Source organism: Saccopteryx leptura, chromosome 11 (assembly GCF_036850995.1).
Source record: "Saccopteryx leptura isolate mSacLep1 chromosome 11, mSacLep1_pri_phased_curated, whole genome shotgun sequence".
NCBI lineage: Eukaryota > Metazoa > Chordata > Mammalia > Chiroptera > Emballonuridae > Saccopteryx > Saccopteryx leptura.
The window spans coordinates 80,754,294-80,773,641 of record NC_089513.1 but is presented as its reverse complement, the minus strand read 5'-3'; the positions used below and the strand labels follow the sequence as shown (position 1 = coordinate 80,773,641).

Genomic DNA, 19,348 nt, shown 5'->3' with positions numbered 1-19,348 from the left:
CATTTGCAGACTCGCAGTCATTCCTCCTGTGGCGTCTCTGCTTGCTCTGCGCTTCCTCCCCACCATGCCCGAGCCCGCCAAGTCCGCGCCCGCCCCGAAGAAGGGCTCCAAGAAGGCGGTGACCAAGGTGCAGAAGAAGGACGGCAAGAAGCGCAAGCGCAGCCGCAAGGAGAGCTACGCGGTGTACGTGTACAAGGTGCTGAAGCAAGTGCACCCCGACACCGGCATCTCGTCCAAGGCCATGGGCATCATGAACTCGTTCGTCAACGACATCTTCGAGCGCATCGCGGGCGAGGCGTCGCGCCTGGCGCATTACAACAAGCGCTCGACCATCACGTCCCGGGAGATCCAGACGGCCGTGCGCCTGCTGCTGCCCGGGGAGCTGGCCAAGCACGCCGTGTCCGAGGGCACCAAGGCCGTCACCAAGTACACCAGCGCCAAGTGAGCTCACTGCCTAGCGACTGATCAGACTCATTCACACCCAAAGGCTCTTTTCAGAGCCATTAATTTTTTCCGGAGAGAACTGGCACTCACGCTATCCTGCTTACGAGGTAAGCAAAGGCAGTTTTTCATCTGAAGCCTTTGGAGAATTCTTGCTTAAAGCCAAAGTCCCATTGGGCACTGTGTGTTAAGATTGCTGATAACTTAAATATATATATACATTTTTATCAGACAACCAACAGTAATTTCTTAATGTGCTGATTCTATTTAACGTCCTAGAATCATTTTGCTGCTGACAATACCTCGTAGAGAAAATTTGTTAGTGCGTAAGAAACTTCAGGTGCTCTTTAGGGTGAAAAAAATTACTCTTTAGAATCTTATTGGCTTAACGTTCATTTCTTTTACAGGAAAGTTAGTTTTCACCACTGCTCCCCATACTGTATGACTATGACATAAATTGATTTAAAGGGACTCCCCATGTCGCGTTCCCTTTCGCTTATTTTGTAACATCAGTGGTATGGGCCTTCTGGCTAACTCACTACCTACATTTGCACAAAATAACGTAGGGGTGTTGAGATAATGGTGGAGAAAGGGCGTTAGAAGCGGAACAAATCAACTCAACCATCTACGATGACCACCGCTCAACCACATGCTTCTAAGTGAAAGTTAATCTTTTTGAACCGTGGAGAGTGACAAGAAGGCCTTTTTTCCCCACGGGCGAGGGGGTCCCCAGTGTGTAGGAAGGCATTTTAGAGCTCACTCAGCTCTTCCAGGGATGGAAATAAAAGTCCCTAGCATTTTACATACCATCAGATGAGATTTTAATTCCCAACATCTTGACTGATTTTCTAGCTATTTATCAGTCTTTTCCCACTAAAACAACAACAACAACAACAAAAAAAGAACAGGAGGCCCTAGACTCGTAGAAATAAATAGCACAAGATTTGAACTGAAATTAATGGGCTCAGCGAGCAAAGGACAGTTAAACCAAAACTGCAGACAAAGGCCGGGAGAAGGCGGCTGGGAACATGAGTGGAATATTTATGGGGCTTAATATTAGTCCATTTCTTTACTCCATCAATCAGTGTTACATATAGTATTGTTACAATGCAGCACAAAGATAAAATGAACCTGATGGCTGTTCTCCATGATCCACACAGTGTAATAATAAAATGGCCAGTGTCGCTTGATCAGTTTTATGTCCCGTTTCTTATATTTGCATCCAGTGATTTATAGCTTTAACTGTGCATAAGAATTGCTGGTGGAATTTTGAAAAAACAATCACTTCCTACCCAAATCCCAGAGATTTGTATTTAATTGATCAGAGGGGCCCTGGCATCAGGGATAGTTGGACTCTCCCAGGTGGTGCTGGTCACTGGGAGGTTTGAACTGTAGGAAGCAGCCTGATAGCACCCAGGCACCCACCTTCTGAAATCTGCTCCATTGTGGAGCCCTTCCCACTGTGTAGCAGAGTTGGTCAAAAGGATGTCACAGAAGTGATTGTTAGTCACTTCCAACGTTAGATGAGAGACTTTCACCATGATCACTCCCACTCTCAGGTCACTTGCTCCACAAGCAGGAAGCTAGCTAGCTAGCCCTTAGGTATGAGTGACCCTTCAGACACTCACATGGTGAGGACCTGAGGCCCCAGCCAACAACATTACAAGGAACCCTCTTCTCAGACCTTGGAAGCTCCAGTCCCAGTCAAGCCTTAGATGACAAGTCCTTGACTGCAACCTCATTAGAGATCCTGAATCAGAACCAGCCAGACAAGCTGCTCCTAGATTCCTGATTCTCAGAAACTCTGTGAGGCAATAAGTGTTTGCTACTTTAAACTGCTGGATTTTGGACTATTGCATTATACAAGGTATTCAGTTAATAATATACCAACTAAAATCTTTAAACTTTTTTTTATTGATTGGTTTTTATAGAGAGAGAAAGGGAGAGAGAGAGAGAGAGATAAGCATTCTTTGTTGACCCACTTAGCTGTGCATTCATTAGTTGTTTCCTATATGTGCCCTGACTGAGGATCAAACCTACACCTTTAGCATATCAGGAAGAAGCTCTAACTGACTGAGCTAATCAGCCAGGGTCTCCAACTAAAAATCTTTTCTTTCAAGCTCAAACCTTGTACCACTTTCAAGAAACTTTCCCAGATTATCACATTCCAGAATAATATCAACTCCCTCTAAATTTCTACAGAATTTAATATAAAATTAATTTTATTCAACTATATTTAACATTAATTATAATATGTTTTGTATAATATATTATTTAAATATGTACATATATAACAAACATATATATATATAACTTATATAGAAATATAGCAATAGTATGATACTGTAATTGACCATTCCATGACATTGCATATATTCAATATTGTTCAAACTTTAGTCATTCAGTTTCACTTTCACAAATTTTATTCTTTTCTCTGTATCTGGATATAATCTCAACTATTATTTAGTTAATTTTTTGCTTAAATAGACTTTAAGAAATAGTATTTTATTTTTTTTAGAGAGAGACAGACAGACAGACAGGAAAGGAGAGACGTGAGAAGCAGCAATTCTTCATTGAGGCCTCTTAGTTCATTGATTGCTTTTTCATATGTGCCTTGACCTGGAGGTGGGGGGGGGTGTCCAGCAGAGTTAGTGACCCCTTGCTCAATACACTGACCTTACACTAAGCCAGCGACCCTGAGCTCAAGTTGTTGAGCCCACCCTCAAGCCTCAGACTTCAGGGTGTCAAGCCTGGGACCTCAGTGTCCCAGTCCAATGCTCTATCCACTGCGCAACCTGGCTTTGACAATAGTATTTTAAAAGACAACTTTACATCACTACCCTAGTGGAAAATTTCTACCTCTGACCATAAACAGAAAGAAACTATGGAACAATATTTCAAAAATATTAATAAATTCCAATTATCTGCTCTTAACTCCTTATCACATTGAGCGCGAGGCTTTTGTTATAAAGTTGAAAAGTGGCAGGGTGGGTGGAGTTAGAAATGTTAGCGGAGATGAATGACCTGCCAGTACCAAATGGACACTACCAGTTACTTAATTAGAATGATTTGAGGAACACAGAAAAGAGAATGAAATATTCACTATTTCAGTATTTTAAACACCAAAGTTCACATACTATTTTACCATAATTTTCAAGTTCACATACTACATTACAAGAATTTCCATGGTACTTTGTACAGCTCTAGGAAAATATTGGTTTAATTAATATATTATTTAATTGAGACACTCTTATGCCTAACTCATGAAATATAAAAATATGTAACCTAAGAAGCTTACATTGTGATAAAACATTTATAGTCATACTTATTTTTATTTCTCAAACTTTTCAATAATTACTTATTATTTTTTTTTTTTGTATTTTTTTTTTTTTTCTGAAGCTGGAAACAGGGAGAGACAGTCAGACAGACTCCTGCATGCGCCGGACGCCCACCAGGGGCGATGCTCTGCCCACCAGGGGGCGATGCTCTGCCCCTCCAGGGCGTAGCTCTGCCGCTACCAGAGCCACTCCAGCGCCTGGGGCAGAGGCCAAGGAGCCATCCCCAGCGCCCGGGCCATCTTTGCTCCAGGCTGCAGGAGGGGAAGAGAGAGACAGAGAGGAAGGGGGGGGGGTGGAGAAGCAAATGGGCGCTTCCCCTGTGTGCCCTGGCTGGGAATCTAACCTGGGTCCCCCGCACGCCAGGCCGATGCTCTACCGCTGAGCCAACCGGCCAGGGCAATAATTACTTATTTTGTGGAAAGAAAATAAAGTTATATGATACATCTTTCATGGTAACTTTTACATGTGCACCTCATCCAAGTCCCAAGAACATGTTTGGAATTAGTGTACATCATCTCATAAAGTCTTAAAATAACTGGGACCTTGCTGTTTCCATTTCACAGACCATCAAGAGAATCACAGGTTCATTGAAGTATCCACGACACCCAGCTGGCCAGCACAGAGCAGAAAGAACATCAGTCTCCTCAAGTGACAAAACTTTAAGATCAGATTTTCTCATCTGTTTCTATGCTCTAATCTTTCTGTTCTATAGGTTGTCCTTTAGGTAAAATTTATTGACAAAAAATTATTTGGCCCTGGCCGGTTGGCTCAGTGGTAGAGTGTCAGCCTGGCGTGCGGGAGTCCCAGGTTTGATTCCCGACCAGGGCACACAGGAGAAGCGCCCATCTGCTTCTCCACCCCTCCCCCTCCCCTTCCTCTCTGTCTCTCTCTTCCCCTCCCACAGCCAAGGCTCCATCGGAGCAAAGTTGGCCTGGGCGCTGAGGATGGCTCTGTGGCCTCTGCCTCAGGCGCTAGAGTGGCTCTAGTTGCAACAGAGCGACACCCCAGATGGGCAGAGCATCGCCCCCTGGTGGGCATGCCGGGTGGATCACGGTCGGGCTCATGCGGGAGTCTGTCTGACTGCCCCCCCCATTTCCAGCTTCAGAAAAATACAATATATATATATATATACACACACATACTAGAAAGCCCAGCGGTCATACAAAATGACCGCTGTTCTAGATATTATAAATTGTAATTAAAATGATTTGTGCAAAGGTGTCTGCTAATTCAAACTGAATTACCCAGGGCAGGTGGCGAGGACGCCCCTTTGCTTACTGCCCCATGGGGTTTCCCCCTTCTACTTGCTTAATTGCTTAAAGTAGAGTGCAATGAAGGAAACCACTGGCGGTACATTTCTTAAGAGCCTCCGCTGGCTCAATAAATAAAGGTGATTTAAATAATAAAATGTTAATTTACATGTCAAAGATCTCTTTGTACACAACATTTCTTGTGTAGATCTTTCCATCATTTTAAGCTCGCCTTGCAGAGGACCATCAATTATTTTTAATTTTACGTCCGTTCTTTCATGAACTCTTGAACAGGCAACATAAAGTTGACCGTGTCCAAATGCAGGCTCAGGTAAAAAAATGCCAACACGCTTAAGCGTTTGGCCCTGAGACTTATTGATGGTCATAGCAAAGGCAAGTTTTACAGGAAATTGTCTACGTCTCAATTGAAACGGCAACCCTGTTTGAGATGGAGCCAAATCAATTCTTGGAATGACATGTATTTCACCTTTAGAGGAGCCAAAAACTTAGCTATTATGACATTATTTTTCAATTGGAGAACCTCTAGTCTTGTACCATTGCAAAGACCCCTTCTGGTGTTAAGATTTCTTAACAGCATAATAATTGCTCCAATCTTGAACCTCAATTTGTGAGGTGGCATCCCAGAAGGCGGGACTATTTGAATGCCGTGGCAACTTCACCCCATTGGCTAGTACAGTTACGCAAGCAACCAATAAGCTATCGGCGACAAACAGACACTTAAGCCGCATATAATAAAGATATATATATATATATATATATTTGGGGCAAGCCATATAAACTATTGTAGATACCAGCTATAAATTCCACTGAAAAACAATAAAGTGATATCCTGATTTGAATTAGCTGAAATCAATTCCCAAGGCTGATCAGCAATGGCATAAATTAATCTAGATTAATTATAAGTGAGATAAGTGTGAGGTCAGTTGGCAATGGGGGAAGGTCATGTGAAGAACCAGGTCTGGGGACTTTGGCTGGAACCACCTACATCCATGCCTGCCAAAAGAAACGGTCCAGGAGCACGTTGAAAAAGAATGACTGCCTGTCAGCCAATGAAATTTCGCCATGTGACATCAACCCACCACCATACCAACGCTATAAATGACCACCACCAACCCCCCATGGGGGAGTGTGTGCGACTTCGCCCAAGAGGTGCTCTGAATAAAGCTTTTGCTAGTCCACACCTGGTGCCTACGCCCTTCTTTCTTCCTTGGCGGAGAATACCTTACAGTTGGTGCCAAAACCAGGGAGGAACTTGAAGCTCGCTGGGGCTGCTCCTCTCCCCCTTCCCTTCTGAGGAGGAACAGGACCTCCGACCTCCCACCCACTTCGGCACATGGTCCCCTCAGTTCTTTCTGCCTCCGAGATTCCCTGTCTGTAATTGTAGCTGCATCAGGACCTCCTATCTGTTCCGAGTGCGTATGTGCCCGTGGAGACATCCTGGACACTCCCACTCTACCTGACCGCCAGTGGCCAGAGGTTGAGTTGTGGGATGGGGATGCCAATTCTCATCTCTGATCACTCTGAGGCTGAGGGCAGCCATAGAGGCACAGGACTCTAAACCTGGCTCAAAAACACTCGTGCAGTGCCTATCCGGAATCTCTCAAGCATTGATCCCTCCTTAAAGAAGAAGAAACTGATCTTCTCCAATGTGGCTGGGCCACAATACTCACTGGATAATCAAACGAGGTGGCCTCCTGAAGGGACTTTCGATTTTAACATTCTCATTAATTTACACAACTATTGCCAGAGAACTGGGAAATGGTCAGAGATCCCTTACATTCAGGGCTCTAGTATATGTGTTCCCATCCTAATCTCTGTGCTGCCTGCTCTACACGCAAGTCCTTTTAGCCGGAGAAGCCTCCGCTCCTGCTCCTTCCTCCTCCGCCTACCCCCTTGAGGAACTCTCCCACCCTCCTGCCCCACCCCCGGGGCCACCCCTCTCTTGGGACCCCTCTCTGGTCCCTTTGCGGACCTCTTCTGCTCAGGTCTCTTCCCTCCAGGAAGCCCCCGCCCTTGCCGGCCAGGAGCCCCTCCCTTCTCCTCTGTGTTCTTAAGCCCCTCCCCTGTCAGGCCACCCTCCTCGGGCCACTGACCTCAGGTGGGTTTGCAGGGCTCCTGACCCCAGTGACTTCCTTACTTCTCGCAGGAAGACCTGGCCCTGTCCTGCCTCTGGCTCCAGCGTTTCTGGCTGGATCTGGGTGCCGGGCTCCCCAAGAGTCCCCCTACTCTTGTTCTCAGGCCCCACACCCCTATCCGAGACCTGATGAACATGGCATTTAGAGTTTTTAATGGTCGGGAGGAAGAGGCCGAGGCTGCTCGCCAGGCCCGCATGCAGCAGAAGGTAATGCTCCAAACCCAGGCTCTCGTGGCAGCCCTGAGGTGGGCAGAGCAACAGGGGCAAGGTGTAGGAGGTGCCCGACCCAAGTCTGGGCAGCAAAGAGGAACCCCGCCAGGAGCTTGCTTTAAATGTGGCAAAGGGGGTCACTGGGCCCGGCAGTGTTCCTACCTGAGGCCTCTTACTAAGCCCTGCCCTGACTGCAAGCAGCCTGGTCACTGGCAGAGCGATTGCCCCTTTTGGGCAACAGGCTCTTCCTTGGTGCCTCTATGCAGAGGACAAGCCAGCCAGGCGGGCCCATCGCTTGAACTCCTAGGCCTCATGGACGACTGACGTGGCCTGGACTCAGAGACCCCCATCACCCTCACCAAGCCCAGGGTAATGCTGCAGGTAGCGGGTAAGTCCATCTCATTTCTTGTGGACATGGGGGCTACCTTCTCTGTTTTGCCATCACACTCTGGACCTCTAGTTCCCTCACAGGTCTCAGTTATGGGAGTGGATGGGACCCCTTCTTTTTCCCTTCGCACGCCACCCCTGACATGTAGTTTGGACGGACTCCCCTTTCTGCACTCCTTCTTAGTTATGCCATCATGCCCTGTACCCCTCCTGGGTTGGGACATTCTACAAAGTCTCGGAGCCACTATCCAGCTGACAGCATCTTCCCACTTACTTCTACCACTCCTGGCTGAAGGCTCTCCCACTACCACAGATCACCCTAACCCGATCACACCCCCTATTCCACCAGATATTGTCAACCCTCAAGTCTAGGACACTTCTACCCCAGTGGTAGCTGCCCACCACCCACTTGTTCACATCCGCTTAGAGAATCCCTCCCAATTCCCATCTAGACCCCAATTTCCTATTTCAGCAAATCACCGCCATGGCCTTAAACCAATAATTATCTGCCTCTTGAACCAAGGCTTACTCATTCCACGGACTCTTTCCTGCAACATCCCTATCCTTCCTGTTCAAAAACCTTCAGGAGCTTACCACCTCATACAAGACTTACGTCTAATCAATGAGGTGGTAGTTCCCCTCCATCCAGTAGTCCCTAATCCCTACACATTATTGTCACACATTCCCTCAAACACCACTCACTTCATGGTCCTGGACCTCAAGGATGCCTTCTTTACCATTCCTCTACACCCCAACTCTCACTTTCTGTTAGCCTTTACTGGGAATGACCCGAACACTAATGCAGCCCAAGCTTACGTGGACTGTCCTACCCCAGGGGTTCAGGGACAGCCCACACCTGTTTGGGCAGGCGCTAGCTCGAGATCTGGCTGCATGCAATCTCAAGACAAGTACCCTCTTGCAATATGTAGATGACCTACTCCTCTGCAGCCCCTCCCTGACTGCTTCAAGGAAACCTACCGCCACCCTTCTAACTTCCTCACCATGAAGGGGTATCGTGTCTCCTCTACTAAGGTTCAACCTCACTCTCAATCCGTAGTCTATCTGAGCATTGCCTTAACCCCCTCCAGCCAAGGTCTCACTCTAGAACGAACTCAGCCCCCCTCTGCAGTCTCCAGCCACCTACCACCGCGGATTAAATTCTTTCTTTCCTCTGTCTAATAGGCTTCTTTCAACACTAGATGCCCAATTTTGCTCTCTTAGCCAAACCCCTCTATGAAGCTGCAAAAGAGACTCCCACAGGAACTCTCACATCCCCCAACACCATCAAAAGGGCTTTCTCTACCCTTCAAGATGCCCTCATCTCCTCTCCCCTTTTCGCTTTACCTGACCCCAAACACCCCTTCCACCTTTTTACTGATGAAAAACACGGCATTGCTGTTGGTGTATTAACTCAACCTGTGGGGCCTACATACCACTCCGTGGCATACCTCTCTAAACAATTGGACACCACCGTCAAAGGCTGGCAGCCCTGCCTTTGGGCACTGGGCGCTGCAGCCGAACTCACCAAGGAGGCTACTAAAGTCATTCTTTCCTTTCCCAGCCCATCACTGTCTTCTCCTCCCACAGGCTCACTGACCTCCTTTTGCACAAATCTCTTTCTCTATTGGGTCCTTCCCACTTACAAGAATTTCACCTCATGTTCATCAAAAACCCTTCAGTCACTCTTTTGCCCTCTCCCTGACTCAACCGAGCCACTCTACTGCCAGCTCCAACGACCCTTCAGGAACCCTCCCACGCTTGCACAGAGCTAATAGATTTCCTCAATAGACCCCGAGGTGGATGATCAGATTCTTCTTTAAAAGACCCAGATCTAATACTCTTTGTAGATGGGAGCTCTGTACAGGGACCCGACGGACGACGATGGGCAGCCTATGCGGTGGTCACCACCTCCTCCACCCTAGAAGCCCAACAGCTGCCAGAGGGCACCACCTCCCAGAAAGCAGAGCTGATTGCCCTCACGCGAGCACTCACTCTGGCCCAGGGAAAACGTGTAACCATATATACTGACTCTAAATATGCTTTTCTTATCACCCACAGTCACTCTGCCCTCTAGAAGGAAAGGGGCTTCCTCACTACCAAGGACTCCCCCATAATCAATGCTACCCTTATTTCTAAACTTTTACGGGCATTACAGCTACCCACTGAGGTGGCCCTGGTACATTGTAGGGGCCATCAAACCTCTCAGGACCCGGTGGCCTTGGGAAATGCTTGGGCCGACGCGGCGACTCGAAATCTCACCCTGGAAGCCTCCCCCACTCCTCTCATGTTTCTCTCCACCTCCTTGAAACCTTCCTACACTCCTGAGGAAGAACAGGCCTTCCTCATTAAAGGTGGAGACGTGTGCAATGAGGGATGAATATTTCTCGGAGATAGAATTGCCTTACCAAAAACACAGGCTGAAACTCTCCTTTCTGATATCTACTGTTCCTTACACAGAGGGAAAAAGCTCTCAGTTCCTGCACTCTTTTTCTCCCCAGGCCTCCAGCAGACTATTGAAAAGGTGCGCGCAGCATGCACTGTCTGTTCCAGAGCCTCTACGCAGGGGGGACTCCGACCCCGCTTCCCCCCTCATCAACTGAGGGGGCACATGCCAGGCCAGGACTGGCAAATCAACTTCACTCATACATCCCCTCACAAAAAACCCTGTTATCTCTTAACTTTTGTTGATACATTTCAGGGTGGACTGAAGCCTTTGCTGCCCCTCGAGAAACAGCAGACACCGTTGTCTCCATCCTCGTTGAAGACATCATCCCGCAGTTTGGACTGCCGACTACCATCCAGTCAGACAACGACCCGGCCTTCACTGCCCCAATAGTCCAGCAGGTCTCCACCTCTCTCAACATCACCTGGAAGCTCCACATACCCTGTCACCCTCAGTCGTCGGGTAAGGTGGAAAGGGCCCGTGGAATCCTGAAGGGTCAACTAACTAAACTTTCCATCAAGACCAGACTCTCTTGGCCAAACCTCCTCCGCCTGGCACTCACCAGAATCAGAGCAACCCCGCGAAACCCCACTGGACTCAGCCCCTTTGTGCTGGTTTATGGTGGACCATTCGTAATCAATCACAACTTACCTGTCAACACCCCTCCTCTTGCCACATACCTCCCCTTTCTGTCTTTACTCCGCCATCTTCTCAGGGAACACGCAGACTGGACCCTTCCTCCCATAGGGGGTCCAGATGAAGCACACCCAGCAGTCCCCCTCCAGCCAGGAGACAGGGTTCTTCTAAGGGACCTCCAGCCTGGCTCCCTACAGCCCAGGTGGACGGGACCCCATACGGACCACTGGCAGTTGGAACCACCGGGCCCCACCAACTTCGGCTTACCAAAAGGTTGGGCCCTGCAGATCCTCCTGTAACTCCTGTCCCTCCCACCGGAAACCTGCCTCAGTAAATTAAAGAAGAGAGCAATGTTGTTACTGTATCAGTGAGACTGGCCCGACGGAAGAAAACATCAAGGTCCTCAACCGTCTGCAAGAGACACTGCGCAAGGATCTCTCTTCCTACAACCCGCTTAACTCCTGGTGGCAGCCACCCATCCTCACTGGGCTGCCCCTATCCTAAGTCCTCTTCTAATTATCAGCATGTTACTCATGTTGGCTCTTTTTCTTAAATTCTTACAGGGCCGCATCCACGAGGTTTCTTGAGGCACAGTTAACCAGATGCTCCTACACCCATATACGTGACTCCCCTCAGAGCCACCTCCTTCCGACCTCCGTCCCCCACGACACCCCTAACTAACAGGAAGTAGCCAGACGAATAGCGGCACCCCTATCTAACATAAAAGGTCAGAATGTGAGGTCGGTTGGAAATGGGGGAAGGTCCCATGAAGAACCAGGTTGGGGGACTTTGGCTGGAACCACTCACACCCATGCCCACCAAAAGAAACGGCCCAGGAGCACGTTGAAAAGGAACGACTGTCTGTCAGCCAATGAAATTTCATCACGTCATATCAACCTGCCACCACTATACTGACACTATAAACTACCCCCCCCCCCCGCCCCGCCCACCCAGGCAGGGGAGGCTACGCAACTTCTCTGGCCCATCTGGAGAACTTTGTCCGGGATGCGCTCTGAATAAAGCTTTTGCTAGTCCACACTTGGTGCCTACGCCCCTTCTTTCTTGGCGGAGAATACCTTACAATAAGAAAACCCCCCTTTTACTGAGAGACTTAAAAGGCATTTTATGACTTAGGCCAAGTGTTCGAAGAGATTTTGTAAATATAATTTTTATACTTGTGTGTGATTCACACCAGCTCAAGATGGCCAATCACATTCCTGCTTAGGAAGGACTATTATTTTGTAAATGGAGAGGTTTTCATACTAGAAGGTTTTGAAAGGAATGAGGAAGAAGACTGGACTCCCTCCCTTCTCCACACCGGTGAGGAAGAAGATAAACAGCCAGGAATGCGGGAGAGGAAGGGAGATTTGAGTAGCCCTTTCCTCTCCCCTTTCTCCTTAATGGGCAGTTTACAAACGCTTATCCTCTGACATTATCTAACCCCCTTCCATCCTAGAATCCTGTGATTGATGTATGTACCTCTAGACAAAGAAATCAGGAGATCCATGTGAACTTGTGTTCTGTAAAGGTTATATAAGATGTAAGAAATCTAATTTTGTGGAGTACGTGTCTTTGGAGCTACTGGCCCCATGTGCTCCACTGGCTTTTTAGAGAAATTCTCTTTTCTTCTTATGCAGTTATCTGGGTGTCATTCCTCCATTGAGTTGCTTTCCTGCAACATAAGCGGCTCACCAAGGTGCAAACAACATATAAAATCTAGTTTTGAGTTATTTCAGTTTTCTCCTTCCTTTCTTTTAGAAAAAAATTTTAGAATTTTATTTTATTAATTTTAATGAGACAAAAGAGAGACAGAAACATGAATCTGTTTCTGTATGTGCCCTGACTAGGCATCAAACTGGCAACCTTTACAAGACATTTTTTGGTTTTTTGTTTTGCTTTTTTTTGTATATTTCTGAAGCTGGAAACGGGGAGAGACAGTCAGACAGACTCCCGCATGCGCCCGACCGGGATCCACCCGGCACGCCCACCAGGGGCGATGCTCTGTCCCTCCGGGGTGTCGCTCTGCCGCGACCAGAGCCACTCTAGCGCCTGGGGCATCTTTGCTCCAATGGAGCCTTGGCTGCGGGAGGGGAAGAGAGAGACAGAGAGGAAGGAGGGGGTGGGTGGAGAAGCAAATGGGCGCTTCTCCTATGTGCCCTGGCCGGGAATCGAACCTGGGTCCCCCGCACGCCAGGTCGACGCTCTACCGCTGAGCCAACCGGCCAGGGCCTACAAGACATTTTTATTGCAGGAATCAAAGGAGGACAAAAACATCCAGACAACTTGATGAAGGAAGTAGGGTTTATTTAGCCGGTGGAGCAGCGGGACCCCAAAAGAGGCAACCAAACACGTGCTCTCTGAAGTTAGATTTCTTACATCTTATATTCCCTTCACAGAACACAGGTTTACATGCAAGAGGCTCGTTATCCCTTTGTCTAGCAGTGGTAGTCCACCTGGTTCCTACAACCCCCTGGTGGTAGTCAACCTGGTCCCTACCGCCCACTAGTGGGCATTCCAGCTTTCGTGGTGGGCGGTAGCAGAGCAACCAAAGTATAAATAAAAAGATAGATTGAACTATAGTAAGTTGTTTTATAAAGATTTATTCTGCAAAACTTAGCGAAAATCCTACATAAAGTACTTGGTAAGTAATTATTATTATATGCTTTAACTTGCTGTGACTCTGCTTTATAAATTTTATAAAGTAAAGTTACTTCCCTACTTTATAAATTATTATTACTGTGGAACCGGTGGGCAGTTAGAAAATTTTACTACTAACAGAAATACAAAAGTGGGTGGTAGGTATAAAAAGGTTAACTACCCCTGGTCTAGCCGTATTCGTCACTCACATGACTTTAGGATGGGGGAGGGTGAGTTTTGGTGAGGTCAGAGAATAAGCTTTGGAAATTGCACGTTAAGCTCTTAAAAACTTTTTAAGGAAAGGAGAGAGAAAGGGGTTTTTCAGATAATCCCCTGCTGGCTCCCTCCTGCATTCTTCCTTGCTTCTCCTCAAAACTTTCTATTGTGGCCCTGGCTGGTTGGCTCAGCGGTAGAGCATCGGCCTGGCGTGCGGGGGACCCGGGTTCGATTCCCGGCCAGGGCACATAGGAGAAGCGCCCATTTGCTTCTCCACCCCGCCCCCCTCCTTCCTCTTTGTCTCTGTCTTCCCCTCCCGCAGCCAAGGCTCCATTGGAGCAAAGATGGCCTGGGCACTGGGGATGGCTCCTTGGCCTCTGCCCCAGGCGCTAGAGTGGCTCTGGTCGCGGTAGAGCGACGCCCCGGAGGGGCAGAGCATCGCCCCCTGGTGGGCAGAGCATCGCCCCTGGTGGGCGTGCCGGGTGGATCCCAGTCGGCGCACGCGGGAGTCTGTCTGACTGTCTCTCCCCGTTTTCAGCTTCAGAAAAATACAAAAAAAAAAACCAACAAAAAAAACTTTCTATTGTGAAAACCTCTCTATTAGCAAAATAATGGCCCTTGCAGGAAGGTAATTTATATTTTCACAGACCACTTTTAGCTGGTGCTGCCCAACCCCCATTGCAAACTATAAGCGAGCAAACATAAAAATAATATTTTACAAACTTATTTGGCCAATATTCTACCCCTTTTGCTCACTTTGCAATCTATGCCACAGGCATTCCTGTGCAAGGAATTGTGAGGTTGGTTGGCAATGGGGGAAGGTCATGTGAGGAACCAGGCAGGGGAACTGTGGCTGGAACCGCCCACACCCACATGCGCCAAAAGAAACTTCCCAGAAGCCTTTAGAGAAAGAATGACCATATGTCAGCCAATAAAATTTCACTGCATCATATCAACTCGACCACCCTAACATCCCTATAAATTACCCCACGCAGGAAAATCCAGGCGACTTCTCTGGCCCATCTTGCGGACCAGAGAACTTTGCCCAAGATGCGCTCTGAAGAAAGCTTTTATTATTCCACACTCGGTAAACACACCTTTCTTTATTCCTGGGGGGTTGGAATACCTTACAGAAATGAGGTACATTATACAAACAAATTACAGTAACAGTACAAGTCATACAATTTCAACAATTACAAGGTGCCCTTCTCCGAGCACTTTGCCTAAAACGTAAAATGGCCTTAAAGCTTCTCTCCAACTAAAAGAAGAGTTTCCTGGCTCAGGAAGGCTTCCTTCCTTATTTTAACTTTATAAATACTGGAGTGTGAGAGACCTCATATGTGAACCTTGTCTAAAGGGGCCAAAATATGTTTTGTATGTTTCTCTCCATTCAGCTGATTTTAGTTAGCCACCCGAGTCTCCATTTTCTTGTAGACATCTTCTTCCTTGCTGACAATTCCAGGTCACTCAAGCAGTCCCTGATACAAAACACACATATACATACATTTTCCAGGCCCAAGATATATGTGTTTAGGCAACTTAATCCCACTAAATTCTGTTCCCATTTCCACTCCTGGATATTTTTTGCAGATTTCCTCATTCTGCAAAACAAAACAATACCAGAACTGGCTGCTTATTATTTGCATTAGTGCGCTAATGGACAGGCTCAAATGCATATATGATATGAAAAGTAGTAATAAAAACCCCCCAAATGTATGATGAATTTACTGTCCTTAAATATCTTGAGTGAGATCTATGAAAGGAGAGAGGATACAATTTTTAAAAGTGCAATTTTTAAGAGAAACAAGGGAAAGTAGACATACAATTTCATAAATACATAAAATTACAGAATACATACATGCATAAAAACACATACATGTCCCTGCTACAGAGATGTCAAAGGTTTTGTGACAAGCTGAGTAGACAGGAAGTTTTCAAGAGCTGGAGAAAACTAATTATAGCCCAAATTTTGAGTTTTTTGCATCTACATACCCTTTAAATGGCCTCTGTCAGTCTTTTCCTCCTACTCTCTCTTTTTAAAGACTTTATTCATTTTAGAGGACATAGAGAGAGAGAGAAGGGGGGACGAGTAGGAAGCATCAACTCTCAAATGTGCCTTGACCAGGAAAGCCCAGGATTTCAAAACTGGCAACGTCAGCATTCCGGATCAACGCTTTATACACTGCAGCACCACAAGCCAGACTTTGGCTACTCTCTAAAAGAAAGTAATACTAGAAATACCATTAGGTTTGGGGTTCTCATAAGATTTCCTTATGACAAAATATATAGATGATGCTTGGAATCTTGTTTTATACCCCTTATATTAATATTTACCTCTGGGAGTTTTCCATCCCCTTACCCTGCCTATCCAATACGTGATCTTTTAAAACATTTATTCATGAAGGTACCCCTTAAAAATATTTTAAAATCACACACATACATGTGCTCTGTAGAAACTTGACTTTATTTTCAAGCTTTATGAAAAAGTAGCACATACCAACCTAAGATTTGTGTTTCAAAACTTCAACTGAGTAGCCCTGGCTGGTTGGCTCAGTGGTAGAGCGTCAGCCTGGCGTGGGGAAGTCTCAGGTTCCATTTCTGACCAGGGCACACAGGAGAAACGCCCATCTGCTTCTCCATCCTTCTCCCTCTCCTTTGTCTCTATCTCTCTCTTTCCTTCCTCCAGCCAAGGCTACACTGGAGCAAAGTTGGCCTGAGTGCTAAAGATAGCTCCATGGCCTCCACCTCAGGTGCTAGAATGGCTCTGGTTGCAACAGAGCAATGCCCCAGATGGACAGAGCATCGTCCCCTGGTGGGCATGCTGGGTGGATCCCGGTCAGGAGCATGCGGGAGTTTGTGTCTAGGCCTCCCTGCTTCTCATTTTTGAAAAATAACAAACAAACAAAAACTTCAACTGAGTGCTGTTGCAATTTCAATCATTTTCCCTGCTATATGCTATCCCATTGTGTGAATGCACCTCAATAAATCTATTTATTCTTTTGGCCATTGTATGGACAGTGTCCACCACCATCATGGCCATGTAAGTTTTCATTGAATTTGGACAGACAGTAAAGAAACAGTGGAGCCAAAAAATGCTGGGCCATTCCTTTATTAAACTCTTGCACCAGCTGATGAGCAAACAGGCTGGGTAAACACTTCCTTTTCATTCAGGGCTCCCAAAACTCTGACGCACTCTTCAGTTCCACAACCAGGAGAATCTTATTCGGTTCCTCCCAGAATCAAAGGCCCCACCAGTCTCAGTGGAGCTCGCAAAGCCCCTCAGCTCTGGTTCTCTATCTGCACATCTCTTTCCCTGCAAAACTGGCTTCTTCTTCAGCACTTTGCATTCTCTCTGCTCTCCCTGTGAAACTACCTGGGCCCACAGTTGTTCCTCCAACAACTGCTGCTGCCCACGTTTAACTGCCAGGGTAAACTGCAACTCACGAACACTTGAGCCCTCCTTCTCCAGCTCTTGCTCCAGTGCCAGTCGCCACTGGTTCTCAGCTTGCAGATACTCCAGTACTTTCAGCCTTTTGTATAGTGCATTTTCACCAATGGAATAAAAGTTTATTTTGCATCTTATTCACATAACCAAACAACTTTATTTGACTTGTCATTTGCTTTTCTGATATTCTTGTTTAATAATAATAATAAAAAAATCAAATGGATTTTTTTTTATCGCTTCATATTTATCTGGAAATATTCCCTAATTTTTGTAAGCAGTGTATTTTGCTGTTAAAACAGCACTGCTCCATTCTTGCATGTATCCCATGTAAATACCTGGCAGTGAAATTGTTGAGCCACTGGACTACCGTATGGTCAGGGTATCATAAGAAACCTTCAGCAAATACTCATTGTGGATGCCTTTCCACGCTGATCTTGGGCAAAGACCAAACTAGTTTAAAATACCTATGTTATCTCTTAGGGCCTAAAATGGAGAGATAGATTTTGACTTCCTAGATTGGGAGTAGGGAATGGCTATTCACTCTTTATTTATTTTCTGTGTGCCATTGAGTGACAGCTGCCTCAGGAACAGGCACAGCCCGAGGGCAAAGATGCAATCAAGGCTTTGCTTTCAGCACCTGCTACCAAATCCAAGCCCCAGTGTTTCCTTTTTTTCTGCTGTACTTTCTAATTGTTAAAAATTTTTATCAATTACTAGAAAAGCAATACATGCAAGAGAAACAGAGGAAACACATGGATCAGATCTGACATGAAAAGTCAGAAATAAACTTAAATTCTCGCATAAACATAATTTCACTCAGAGATATATGAGAAAATGGGTAAAATGGCAGTTCCTCCCACAAAGTGTCATAGCCCAGAATTCTCCAGGTAGGACCAAATTGCACTCATGGTTCATTTCAAACTAACCATGCAGCCTCTGGACTAACTAACACTGCCAACGTGCACCTTATTGATGTGTAAGATAACTTTAATTGGGTTCTCACTTCCATCCTTCCCCTCCCACTTCTAACAATATTTGGGAAACCAACACTCAGGGAAAGAACTAATGTCGCTCCCCCCACCCAAAAAAGGTGCCCATAATTTATATATTTTTAGTGTGTGCCAAATACTATTAATACATTAGTAAGGTACACATTAAATTAAGGATAGTAACAAGAAACATTTAGCAAGGTTGACGTTTCAAATTATTATTATTTATTTTTCCTAAAGAAACAAAAAGTGAGAACATATTTTGATATTCCACCTATTTATGCATTCATTGGTTGATTCTTGTACATATATACCCTGACCAGGGATGAAACTGCAAAATGTTGGGATAATGTTCCAACCAACGGAACAGGAACAGGTTGCCATTTTTAAAAGTGATTTAATTATTTTGAGACAAAAACTCAAAGTTTCTGATAATGGAGCTGATACATCTTGACTTAAGTCCATGTAAAAATTTATCTAGGGTTACTTCAGCATGTGGTACATTGTAGAGAAAGTAGCTTGTAACAAGACCAAATAAGAAAAATAAGAATGTGTCTTTGTAGCAAATAATGAACACTCAATGTAAAGAGTGAATAGTTCTCCCTAAAAGATTGAGCAAGTGGCTCTGAAAAGAGCCTTTTGGATTAAGAATCAAAATGCTTATTTGCACGTCCACTTGGAGCTGGTGTACTTGGTGACGGCCTTGGTGCCCTCGGACACGGCGTGCTTGGCCAGCTCCCCGGGCAGCAGCAGGCGCACGGCCGTCTGGATCTCCCGGTTCGTGATGGTCGAACGCTTGTTGTAATGCGCTAGGCGCGACGCCTCCCCGCGGGGCGCTCGAAGATGTCGTTGACGAACGAGTTCATGATGCCCATGGCCTTGGACGAGAGGCCGGTATCAGGGTGCACCTGCTTCAGCACCTTGTACACGTTCACGGAGTAGCTCTCCTTGCGGCTGCGCTTCAGCTTATGTCCTTCTTCTGCGCCTTGGTCACCGCCTTCTTGGAGCCCTTCTTCCGGGCGGCGCGGACTTGGCGGGTTCGGGCATGGTCGGGAGGACATAAGACGTGGCAGGAAAAGAAAGATACTAGAGCGGAAAGCCAACGTGTCCATTTATATAAAACCTCGCATGGAAATAAGGTCGTACACAGAAATCCTCTGTCTCATTGGTATTCAGAACAATGTAAAAAAAAAAAAAAAAA

General features: G+C 46.3%; 1 protein-coding gene and 1 pseudogene across 3 annotated transcripts; one reads left to right on the top strand and one right to left on the bottom strand.

Moving 5' to 3' along the window:
• The first annotated feature begins 24 nt into the window (after positions 1 to 24).
• Positions 25 to 11,816, top strand: LOC136383555 (histone H2B type 1-K-like). 3 transcript variants are annotated; one of them, XM_066353549.1, is made up of 4 exons: positions 25 to 551; positions 7,661 to 7,782; positions 10,480 to 10,686; positions 11,424 to 11,814. In XM_066353549.1, exon 1 carries the CDS (start codon positions 65 to 67, stop codon positions 443 to 445), a length of 381 nt encoding a protein of 126 aa, XP_066209646.1. In that variant the 5' UTR covers positions 25 to 64; the 3' UTR covers positions 446 to 551; positions 7,661 to 7,782; positions 10,480 to 10,686; positions 11,424 to 11,814. The 3 variants fall into 3 exon arrangements, with proteins under 3 accessions (XP_066209646.1, XP_066209645.1, XP_066209647.1); XM_066353548.1 differs by lacking the exon at positions 7,661 to 7,782 and having other exon boundaries at positions 10,480 to 11,816; XM_066353550.1 differs by lacking the exons at positions 7,661 to 7,782; positions 10,480 to 10,686; positions 11,424 to 11,814 and adding an exon at positions 4,343 to 4,423.
• A 6,708-nt stretch (positions 11,817 to 18,524) lies between these two features.
• LOC136383552 (histone H2B type 1-C/E/F/G/I-like) lies at positions 18,525 to 19,346 on the bottom strand (annotated as a pseudogene).
• Between the last annotated feature and the right edge of the window lie 2 nt (positions 19,347 to 19,348).

Excerpts from the sequence above, each read along its gene's own strand:
- LOC136383555 (XM_066353548.1), top strand. The coding sequence starts at position 65 with ATGCCCGAGCCCGCCAAGTCCGCGCCCGCCCCGAAGAAGGGCTCCAAG.